Raw genomic sequence first — 12,283 nt, forward strand, 5'->3', positions numbered from 1 at the left:
GTTAATTACTTGAATTTCAGCTTAACTGTCCACCAATATCCCACTCAATCAAGATGTTTCTGAGAATGGCTGTCTTTAGCTAATACAGAATGGTTACAAACACATTCAAAATTTAATATAACACACACAAAAAAAATTACCGGACATGTTCTGATAAAGTCAGAACTTGAGTGGGTGATGAGATGAATGAGTACATAAAGAATAGGAAGCCAGAACACAGATTCACTAAACTTTATGATCAACTTACCTTTGAAAAAATTAAGTTTGAGTAAACATTATGGCAAGCCCTTACGTTAACCCTTACTAAATGCACAATGAGTACCTCTAAATGCATGCAATGACAATAAATTAATGTAACATTTGTTATTAATTAAGGTTCAATGCTGCCATTATGAATGATACAATAATGATAAGTGACATGTCTGTGATCAGGTTACCAGTGTTAACATGTAAAATGGCTCATACATTTTTAGACATAGCGTTTTCTATGGAAAACATCATTTGTAACCAGAAAAAGTTCTAGCATAGGCTACATAATAAGACATCAAATTAGGGCAAATAAGGGTAAATAAAAGAAAAAAGGGCTGCCAACTCTTAGTCGCTTCTGTAGATGCAACAGTTCTGCTTATTCAGCTAACCTCACTCCAAGTTAACCTGCCAATGTTCCCTAAATTGGCAACTTAAAGTATATTCACAGTAAATTATAAGAAGGAAAAACAAGGCTCAATGAGGAGTTTAAAGCCAACTCTAACACTGGAGAGAGACTTGTGCTAAACTCCAAGAAAAACTGGCATGTTTAGAAGTAAACAAAGTGATTATGAGGATCGCAAATTTTCTGTTATCTGAGGTCCATACAAATTGTACCTGAGAACTTTTGGCACTAACAGTTGCTATGAACAACTCAAACACAAAATGAAGCAAACTGAAAAATAAAAAAATAAAATAAAAAATCCTTGCTCAAGAATCTGTAAAGCTACTCTCTCATGCCAACCTGATGCCTTTTACAAAAATATGTTAATGCCAAAATTAAAAAAAGTAAAAAAGAAAAAAAAAAAATATCCCTTGTATACTGTATATTCTTTTCTTTACAAAAGGAAAAACAGTTTCTGGTTGGCTAAAATATTTGCAGAAATCTGTAAAAACAAGCACAAAAGAACAGCCACCAATTTCTAAATTAAACCAATAATGCAAATAAATTCTAAAGTACTTATATGTCACTATCACTGGACATGGAGATTAGACTTGCACACATACATATCACAGTAAAACTGCACCACCACATAAGAGTTGGCCCAAACAATTTTGTTAAAACTAAATCAATTAAAATTTACAAAATGCAGATTTGAAAAGCAAGCGCACAGCACAAAAAGAATTTACTATATTTTGAAAGTGCAAAGACAAACAAAAGTCAAAACTTTAAAAAAAAAAAATGTATATATAAAAATAAAAAAAACAGAAGAAAAATACAAGAAAATACACAAGGCACCAGCAACAAACATGGAAGTGATATAAAGCTATGGTTTTGAGAGCTTTAGTAAATACAAATCCCTAGAATGAAAATTAACATTTAAAACCTGTTAGTCTATATCTCTTATATGGGTATTATTGTTGTAATTGCTGATTCTCTCTCTACCTCTATGCTTGTATTTTACTATTTACTATCTCTGGCCTATTGGGGGCTACTAGGAATATCTTAATCTACTGTATGTGTATACTAGATATATACTGTATTATTATATGCTTATCTTATCTATACCTTGTGATTGGTGAGAAACAAACCTGTCTTCAAAAAATGATGACAAGACCACAACTGTGGTAAATGTACCTGTGTAAAGTTCCTAAAGGAATAAATCATAATTAACATTGATTTTGTTTTTCTCCTAGCTCCAGATGTGACAGTAATTTGTGGTATAGCAGCCACATCCACAGAAACAGTAAAGGGTTCGGGGAGAGAAGGAAAAAGTGGAGCACGGGGATGAAGAGACGGATAGAGGACGGTAAACATGAAGCTTTGGTGAGGGTCCTTTGAAAGCCGGCTGCTAGAACTTGCCTGCGTTGGCCAGGAAGGGCACAGAGCCAAAAGGATCCTCGGGGTGTGAGGGCTGCAGTACCGGCTGCTGTCTGTCTGTGCTGCTGGCCACCATGCTGACAGATCTCTCTACTGGCTTTTCTGAATGGTGGGAGACAAATAGGAGGTGTTAGTGTGGGAATAAAGAAGGGTGTGTATGCCCTCTGCTGGAGGACATGCAGAATATTCTAAGAGGATAGACCTATGGATGCAAATTCAATTTTGAAATCTTATGTGGCTGAGTGAGATGAAGTGAACAAACATTCAAACACTGAAGGACACGGTGACATTTTCAGTGATCAGGATTTACAAAAAGAAACAAGACACTTGCTTGCTCTGAGAAGGTCAAACTCTCGATCAAGCAGCTCCTCCTCAGTGAGTTTGGAGAAACTGTCCTCTCCAAATGGGTTCCAGCCAGACATATCAGGAGGGTTACTGACAGTCTGGAGAGGAGGGCTCATGACATCAACAGTGGACACTGGGTTTCTACTACAACAGAAAAAAAAAAAAACAGACACTGAAATAGTTATACTTCAATGGGCTAATAAATACAACACCAAAATAATAGGTAAAATGCTACAGAAAGAGTGGAAAAGGCCCCAGATATTTAAAATGTGGAGGAAAAATATTTATATATTTTAAAATGTATTTATATATATTTAAAATAAAGAGGAAAAATTACCACCAATTTACCACCAAATCTTTTTATGGGTTTAGACACTGTAGACACAATTTAAATTCTTTTTACTAAAGACATAAATGGTCATTACTCTGAAAATCAGTTCCAGGGGGCAAATATCATCCCTTAATAAAATATGTAAATTTTTGAAACTGTACAGCACACTACAACCTATGCTGACTTACATCGCACAAGTATGGTTCTGTATTATAAACAGCATGTGTAACACATAGTGCTATTCAAACTTCCTGCCATTTCTGCAGCATCAAAAGGCCAAATTAAGCACCAAAATTTCCCTCTAGTAATTACTGGACATTTAGTGTGACTGACTCGGTGCCAGTGTGTACAGAGGTTGTACAAATGTCACTGTGTCTATGAAGTACAGAAGTTGCTTGCCTGATATTAGCAAAGGGGGTCTCTACTGGGGAAGTTCCGGCAGGGTTATAGGAGCCCACTGGGGCCTGGAACTCCAGAGGGGAGATATAGGGCACCTGTTGTACTGAAGCACACTGCTGTTGCTGCTGGGCAAAGGCCTGCTGGTACTGATGCATCTGTAAGAAGAGAAACTTTTAAAATGCAACAGCCTACTGTATAGGAATGAGTGTAAATTTTACCGGTTTTAACCATGCTCGTGGTGTGCTTGTGCTCGTTCATCTTCGGAACTCCACTTGCTTTCTTTGACAGGAGGCTTACTGACCGATCGTAAACAATGATTTTTGTACTACAGTGTAAATCGGAGCCTTATGACACTTTCAAAAGCCATGGCCTTCATCCAGCCAAACATCAGTAAATAAAAGATAAAAAAGAACAGGCAGACTTGTATGCCTTTCAAAGAAGAGCAAAGACATTGAATGCTCTAAGGCTTTAGGAATAGATGATACACACTTTCTCTCCAGCAAATAATAGCAACAATAATGCTATTGGGCCAAGAACTATTGTTTCTAAGTGAAGATATTTACCATTATATTAACCCAAAGCTATCTTACTACAAGTTTGGATTTTTTTTTTTTTAAGTTTTGACTTGAACAAAATGACCAAACCTAATTAATACATCACAATAGTATTTAAAAAGGTACTACATTTTGTACTTTACTTAAAGTGTGTTTTCTCCATACACAATGACCATAAGGACACAGGGAGTTAGAAAAAGACACAAAGACATAAAGAAAGATGCCACACGGCGGCCTTAGAATATCCCTACAGTGTAATTGCCTCATATGTTACGATTTAACACTGAGAATCGGTCGATTTCACCACCCGATTCAATCCCCTGATGGTTTTGCATGGAGCAGATTGCATCCGAAATTAAACAGATGGTAACCATTCGGTGGAAAATGAGCTAAAAACTGCTCTGCCTTAACATTGTGTTTAGTGAAAGTCAGTTAGCAACATTTCCTCGTTTAGCATAAGTACAATTCAAAGGAATTGTTGACAGTTATGACTAGGTGACATGCACTTGGACAGGGAAACTGTCTGGCACAGAAACCTGCTTCAGTGAGAGAGGCCAAATTAGTATTTAAGGCAAACACGGTCTAATTTCAGACTTCTATGAAAAAGGATTAATTAAAATACAATATACTAGATAGCCTACCGACATTCACATGGAGGCTAAATTGAGAAAAAGTGCCACCATTTGTATGTTTTGTTGAGGACACAGAGTGCCACATGTTCCAGCGTTTAATCTTTAACATTTCTTTACAAATAAAGAAATGTCTCACTTTGTCAGGCACATCACCCATTAGAGATGCATCTAATTAAAATCCCTCTTTAGAAAGTAAATAAATGGCCCTTCCACTGTTGTTCCATGTGTCGGAGGGGTCTCACCAGGGCAGTGTAGTGAGCCTGCTGTTGTTGCTGGGCTTGATATATGGGCTGCTGCTGCTGCATCATCATCTGCTGCTGAAGCATATGCTGCTGCTGCATCTGAAGACTCTGTTGCATGGCCTGATGATACTGTGAAAGAGAAAGTGGGAGATGAAGAGGGGGGAAAAGTAGACAGAGAGATGTGTCAATGGATATTCGTGAGGAGCTGTCAAAATGTTGAGTGACAGTGCCGTCAAAAGGTTTATCCAATTTCATAACATACATTTATAGTTTAGGGCAGGGGTGTCCAAGCGCATTCTACTGGGGGTCAGATGCAAAAAGAAAGGGTGTTTCACAGGCCGCATCGTTGTAATAATAAAAAAAGGCTAGATGCCACTATTGCATCATCTGAATATTGCATGCTTAATATTATGCAATAAAGGACATTTCCTCTCACCAATAATGCTTGTAATAGAACAGTGATGCAGGGTCTGAAATTTAGGGGGGCTCGGGCAAAAATGCCTCTAAAAGTGACCAAAAATCCCCTAAAGTTCAAAATTAGTTGAAAAAAGCTTTTTATATATATCTCATCTGATTTTGCAGATGCACGTGGCTTTAGACAGTCATAGTCTCCATATTTCAAAAGGCTGGCAATACTGTAGTGTTATAATAGCTCTAAACAACTTCTTGACATCTTGTTGTCTAGAGGTCACGCCTATTGCCCTAAACCAGGGGTGCCCTAAACATGCAGCATTTTTATCGCTTAATGTTGCTAGTCTCTGTACTCACGCTAGTCGCTATTCTACAGCTGTCGCTCTAACGTTATTGGTGGACTGCACGTCTGACCATATCTCTTGAAAATCTGATGACAGACGAGGCATTTTTCCATTAAAACTAAGATATCGTTCTAATTTGAATTTCTTGTCCCTAAAAATGCACGTTCTGTAGGGGAAGTTGTTTTTAAATGAACTGCAGCAGCCTTCATTGCATCATATCATTAATAAGATGCAGAGTCTATAAATGTACGAAACAAACTCACTCGGACTGCCGATAATTTATTTTCTATTTCTTTTCTCACCAACACCCATCATATAGCATCTGAAGATATGGATTAAAACACTGGAGTCGTATGGATTGCTTTTATGCTGCCTTTATGTGCTTTTTGGAGCATACAAATGTTGGCACCCATTCACTTGCACTGTATGGACCTACAGAGCTGAAATATTCTTCTAAAAATCTTAATTTGTGTTCTGTAGAAGAAAATAAGTCATACACATCTGGGATTTCATGAGGTTGAGTAAATGATGGGAGAATTTTCATTTTTGGGTGAACTATCCATTTGAACTTTCTCAAGTCGCTGGACACACCCACATCTAGTCACCAGAGGTCACTTTCACTCGTGTCACCAGCTCACACTGTACATAAATGAGATCTAGTCACTTTGTCGCTGAAAGTCTGCATGTGTGTATGGGGCTTGAATGACTCAAGTGCCTTTCGAACTCTGGGCACACTGAGAAAGTGATTCAATCTACAGTTTACTGTTGCTCATTTTGTTACAGTTTGATGACCAAATGAGAAAAAAAACTTTTTTTTAAAAAAATTTAATAATCTTTCATCCAAACAGTTAATACCGACAAACTTGGAATTTCACAAGAACTATCATATACATGTCTGCCAATCACATCATGTGCTTTTAACAAATTATGTTATATATCATGAGATTCATAGCTCAGATTTAAGGAATTTTATGCCATTCAAATGATCTTTTTCAAACAGTAGATCATTCCTCATACAAAACACATGAAAAATATTTATCACTACAAGCATGTTTATTAGAGTTTGTAAGGAAACCTAAAAATGCTCAATTCAAACAGTGCCACCACGTTCTAGGTTGTGTTTATTATGTGTAAACAATGCAGTCATCATGTGCTTAACAGCAGACCTAAATGTTCAATCCAAACAAGGACCAATTGACTGTCACAAGTCATGCTCTAATACAAAAAAACATTTGCTGTCACATGGATCTTCTGTAATCACTTAACTGGGCCAAATAAAAACATATGCATTGGCTTGGAAAAACAAACTCTTTAAATTGAACTTGTGCCACCTAACATAGATCTTTTTAAAAGATCTGTATGAGATTGGTTTATATTTCAGACATATTATCTACAAAGGATGTGCATGACCACCCTCCTCCTCCAGGGAGGCTTGAAACCTTTAATAAGTCCTAGCAGTGCTGCACACTGGTGCACTGAAAAGGTGTCCTGAATTCCTGAGGTACCTGTTACCTGTTGCATGTACTGTAGCTGCTGTGCAGTGACTTGCTGTTGATGGTGGTGCATATTGTGCTGCTGCTGCTGCTGTTGTTGATGATGTAACTGTTGTAGTCTGAGGTCTCCAGGCTGCAGCTGCTGTAATACTCTGTTCTGTTGACTGCTGCTCAGCATCTGTGCAGTTGACTGCTGCCCATTTCCAGGATCTGAGACAAGCACACACATAGGCAGTCAAAGCTGAGTTTTCCAAATGCACATAGACAATATCTCAGAAAAACAGAAGGTACCTCTTCTATCACTCACCTTTCTGGCCATTACTGACCGTACCTGAGGGTACAGTCATTTTCACAGGAGTTGCAGAGCTGGACAAAGGCAAAACAGTACTATTTGCAGCTTTTGGTCTTTGCCTGGGTGCAATTGATGTTTCTGTTGGTCCAACTGAATCTGTTATTCTGATGAAAAAAAAAAATCCAAGTTAAGAACAAGCCACTTAAATGGTGAATGTTACAAGCAATCTAAAATTCATACATACAACTCTAAAAATGATACCTGGCTTTCATCAGGCTCTTCTTAGCAGCAATATCACTAGCAGTAAAGGGCTCTGGCAAGGAGCTGGGAAGGTGAGAGTTCTGTATGGGAGAAAACCAAACATTCATCCTCAAAATTCCAAATAATGCTAAGGGAAAATAAGAGCAATAGATTACAGGCATACTTCACCCAAAAATGAAACATTTATCATCATTTACTCACCCTCATGCCATCCAAGATGTATATATGACTTTCTTTCTTCTGCAGAACACAAACGAAGACTTTTAGAAGAATATTTCAGCTCTTTAGGTCCATACAACGCAAGTGAATGGTGGCCAGAACTTTGTAACCCAAAAAAACACAAAGTCAGCAGAAAAGTAATCCATGAGATTCCAGTGGTTTAATCTATGTCTTCTGAAGTGATCTAAATCAATTTTGGGTTAGAACAAACCAAAATATAACTCAAAATTCACTGTTCATCTTGCCATTGCAGTCTCTAGGCAAGATCATGATTTCTTGCTTGATTACACTTCTTAGAGTGCTAGATGGTGCTATAGCAAGTGTAATCAAGCTTAAAATCATGATTTCCAAGGAGACTGCTGTTATCAAGTTTTGTAGTGAAAATGAGTTAACTTTTGGTCTGTTCTCACCCAAAACCGACTGGATCACCTTAGAAGACATGGATTAAATTACTTGAGTTGTATGGATTACCTTTATGCTGCTTTTATTTGCTTTTTGGAACGTCATAGTTTTGGTCACTATTCACTTACATTGTACAGACCTACAGAACAAATATATACTTCATTTTTGTTCTGCAGAAGAAAGAAAGTCATACACAACTGGGATGGTTTGAGGGTGAGTAAATTATGAATTTTCATTTCTGGGTGAACTATTCCTTTAACAACATTGTAAATTCATTTATCTTACAAAGAGAGTGACTTACAAAGAGATTTGGCACTGGACACTCTTTTCCAGCTAACTGAAAGGCAAAGTAAGCGACTTGATAGATGTCAGGTCTCTTATCTTGGTCAGGCTCCAACATGTATCCTGTAAGAAAGAAAATGAATGGTGCTTATATTCTGTCTAAATCCACATCAGGTTTTAACTTTAGACCTATAGAAACTATACAAATATAATTACAGGCACTCAGAATCTATCCAGAACAACTTGTACATGCAGAGAAGACGGATGAGAAGAGATGGTTGTGAATGAACTTTGTACTAAGGTGAGCAAAGATACAAGCATGCAGTAGCTCTGTAAAACCAGAGGGTGGAGCAGTTGTTTAACTTAACCATAGTTTCAAAAATCATAAAGTTTCACTAGCCCTTCTGTCCACACTCATATGTTAAACCATTTTATTCCAGTAAATAATTAATTTCACATATCTTGGGAATCTTATGCTTACTGATTAAACAGTGCAATTTCGAAGAGAATTTTGAACCGTCCGGAACAGTGAAGATTCCATCGCATATGGCGACTTGACTCTCCCCAAATGGAAGTGTGAAGAAACACAGCTTGTACAACAAGCATCCAAGTGCCTGGGAGAGAAAGAGTGAGAAAATAAAAGAGAAAGAGAGAGGAAAAACAAGAATCAGTAATTCCACTCAAAAAACAAGCCAAACATTACATATTCAGTTCATTTGAATGATTACAGGTTGCTGCAATGAGTAAATACTACATAGTGACAGCACTTAATATAGAGCTGACAGCTGCTGATAATTCTTTCTATTTTCAGAGGAAGCAAATGGGCAGGAAGTATTGTCATACATTTCCTCTTCCCACCGGAGCATGTTCTGACACAATGACCATGAACTGCTACCATCTGCACTAGTGAAATTCATCACAAAGAGACCTTTCCTTCGGTGGAACTGTAGGGAGAACAATTTCCTTTCTGTTCTAACGCCCAGCATCTGTTTAGGAGTTAGAGCTGTGAAATGAGGCTAGGCTACCTCTTTCACAGCATGTCAGAGTTAAAGAGGAAATTTGCCTTCATGAGGCCCTCATTCATGTCTTTACAACGTGGCCAGAAATCAGGAAGCTACAGCCAGTCTTTTCTTTTCTTCTTTCCATTAGCCCCATATGCTCTCTCTAGTGAACACGTTTTGATATATGATTGATCGCATCTTGATCTATACAGTTATTTTTATATAAATAATATACAGTATCTATATCAGAGCACAACATCAACAAAGGACCAGATTTGAAAAACAGTTTGGCATCTGTTCCTGCCAAGTCAGTCTGACCAAACAAGCTCTCCAGCATGTCTGTGTCTTTGAGAATACTTTGTTTGTACGTGTGCTTGTGTCCTTTAATGCTTACCCAAATATCAGCCTTTGTGGTGATGGCTTTCCCTTGGTACAAGTTAATCATCTCTGGGGCACGATATGACAGAGTCGTGTATCTAAGCAGAAAAAAATGAAAACAATGGAAGGTTTAAAAGCATTGCAGCAGATTAAGTAACAAGAAATGACATAATCTTGACAGGTTTAACACATTTTGTAGGTTGTTCTAGACAAGAAAATGCATCTCCAGAATGCCTTGCGCTGACAAAATGTAAATTTGCTGCTTGTGTAAGACAGAGAGGCATTTTTATCACAGGATGCAGCACCTTGGATGGTTTTCTACCAGTGAACACTCTCAGGTGATTAAATACTGTGTGCTTAGGGCTGATAACTAGAAGGTTGTTGGTTTGAACTGGAAGGTTGCTGGTTTGAACACTTTAAAGAACAAGCCATGAACCATCACCCTTGTGCCCTTGAGCAAGGTGCACAGCCATAACTCTTCTCAGTATTGTAGAAAGAGTCTTACTTCTTGATCTCATCCTCCACGGCAGTTATTCCATCTTTATGTGGAAGCAGCACTTTATGGGTGGCGCTTCCAAAGTCACACAAGACATAGTTTCCCTGGTCATTTAGGAGGATGTTTTCTACCTGCCAACACACATACACAGATATTCGAACCACTCTTAGTGACCTTGTTGATAGACTCAACTGGATTCCAACAATCACAAGAGAGTGGCAGGCGAGGAAGGAAATTGTGTTTGTCAAGCACCTTCTTAGCATCTTCTAGATAATCAATACCCATAAAAAAAAAGTATTAGTATTCTGATGACTTCCTGTCATTAAAGCTAAAAATACACAAAAGAACAAGCATTCAAAGAATATGAAGTAAACGCTCCTTAGATCATGTGGAAAATTAACCGCTAACACATTATCTTTGTATGTCAACGTGATAAGTATACAAGTCAAATATAATATTGACATAAAATATCAATATGAAGGCAAATTTCAATGAGTAATATGTAGGCAATATTTTCAGTGAATAACAAGTACAATTTTTGTTTCCCACCCATGTGTCTTTAGAAGACTTGTAATAAAGCACAAGAGTAGTGTGAACAACTGTTGTTACATTTAAAGGGATAGTTCACCCAAAAATGAAAATTCTCTCATTATTTACTCACCTTCGTGATATCCCAGGTGTGTATGACTTTCTTTCTTCAGCAGAACACATTTGAAGAAAAATTGAAAAAAAAATCTTAGCTCAGTAGGTCCTTAAAATGCAAGTTGATGCCGATTTCTCTTTTGAAGCTCCAAAAATCACAGACAGTCAGCATAAACGTCATCGATACAACTCCAGCGGTTAATGTCTTCTAAAGCGGCACAATCGCTTTTGGTGTGAAAAGATAAATATTTAAGTACATTTTTAAACTCTAAATCAAGTTTGCAGTCGGCAGCGGTACGCGTGTGATGTAATCGCATTGGCATTTGAAACGCGAGAACTGAGGCACGTGCGTCACAGCCGGAAGAGCAATGCTGTTTACAAGTGAGAAGGAGAAACACTATAGAGTAGCTTGGTTGGTTTTGGTTTAGATCTGTATTTCTCTGTTTCTTTACTCACAATGGTGCATTTGTGTGCTCATCCTGGATGCCCCATCCGAGAGGAGAACATGAGATTACCTCTGTATCATGGCAACGCGAATACGTCACATGAGAGACTGCTTGAACTCCACCCTCTCTGAAGCGTTATAGTTAAAAAGTACTTAAATGAGGAGAGTCACACGACGCCATGCGAGGAGTGGATGTGTGAACGGCATGCTCTGCGCACTTTGTTAGTTTTAATACTATTTGTGTCATAAACCCGTGAGATTCGATACACCCTGATTCTTAACTGTTCTTGGAAGACAATATGTCAAAAAATTCAAAATCCTCGGGCTCTGGAGATATTAAAAGACACTTACGTGCTTGGGCTGATTCCCTTGAGAAACAGGCCGAAAGCCCTGGACTTTCGAGGGAATTAGCTGCTAACCCGCTAGCGACCAAGATTTGGAACGTGTTTGGGAAAAACAGGAGGATTTGGAGAATCATAATCGACAATGCAACGTCCGAATTGTTGGAATTACTGAGCATGAGGAAGGCCGAGAAATGGTTAAAATTCCTAGACGAGCTCTTCCCGAGCCTGCTCGACATAACAGGCCATAAGCTGGAAATCGAGCGAGCTCACAGAGTTCTGGCTCGGAGATCCGCTGAAGGAGACAGGCCCCGATCAATTCTGGCCAAATTTCTGAGATCATCCAATAAAGATCTCGTGTTACGTGAGTAGAGGAGTAAAGGAAGCCTTTCTTGGAAGAACCACAGCATTTTCTTCTTCCCAGACTTTACAAATTTGACAAGAGAGAAATGTGAACGATTCAGGGAATGCAAGAAACTCCACGGAAGGTTGCTTTTGCTCTGATGTTTCTGGCCAAACTGAGAATAGATACTAAGGATGACAGAGAATTTACATGCCCACAGCAAGCACTGTCCTTCATAAAAACATTGGAGTGAGTAAGCCATTTGGTGATTTTCATGTTGCTGCTTAGTGAACCGACTGCCCGAGGAAGATGGGCGCCTTCTTCGATTCTTTTTGTGCAGGTTACGCAGGTTTTTTGTTTTG

General features: G+C 38.3%; 1 protein-coding gene across 4 annotated transcripts in view; it reads right to left on the reverse strand.

The window, feature by feature from the left end:
- The window catches only part of LOC127438123 (BMP-2-inducible protein kinase-like), a 61,154-nt gene that overhangs the window by 6,593 nt on the left and 42,278 nt on the right, over positions 1-12,283 (reverse strand). For 2 of the 4 annotated variants that reach the window (XM_051693444.1, XM_051693436.1), the window contains exons 5-15: positions 10,160-10,281; positions 9,671-9,752; positions 8,757-8,889; positions 8,295-8,398; positions 7,373-7,452; positions 7,127-7,275; positions 6,839-7,029; positions 4,572-4,700; positions 3,144-3,298; positions 2,400-2,554; positions 2,051-2,170 (exon numbers count right to left, since the gene is read on the reverse strand). In XM_051693444.1, coding sequence (XP_051549404.1) covers positions 2,051-2,170; positions 2,400-2,554; positions 3,144-3,298; positions 4,572-4,700; positions 6,839-7,029; positions 7,127-7,275; positions 7,373-7,452; positions 8,295-8,398; positions 8,757-8,889; positions 9,671-9,752; positions 10,160-10,281 — 1,420 coding nt within the window. Of the gene's footprint in view, positions 1-2,050; positions 2,171-2,399; positions 2,558-3,143; positions 3,299-4,571; positions 4,701-6,838; positions 7,030-7,126; positions 7,276-7,372; positions 7,453-8,294; positions 8,399-8,756; positions 8,890-9,670; positions 9,753-10,159; positions 10,282-12,283 lie in introns of all 4 variants that reach the window. The other 2 variants (XM_051693426.1, XM_051693416.1) reach the window with 1 other exon arrangement.

The sequence above is a fragment of the Myxocyprinus asiaticus genome, chromosome 4 (assembly GCF_019703515.2).
Source record: "Myxocyprinus asiaticus isolate MX2 ecotype Aquarium Trade chromosome 4, UBuf_Myxa_2, whole genome shotgun sequence".
In the NCBI taxonomy this organism is placed as follows: Eukaryota; Metazoa; Chordata; class Actinopteri; order Cypriniformes; family Catostomidae; genus Myxocyprinus; species Myxocyprinus asiaticus.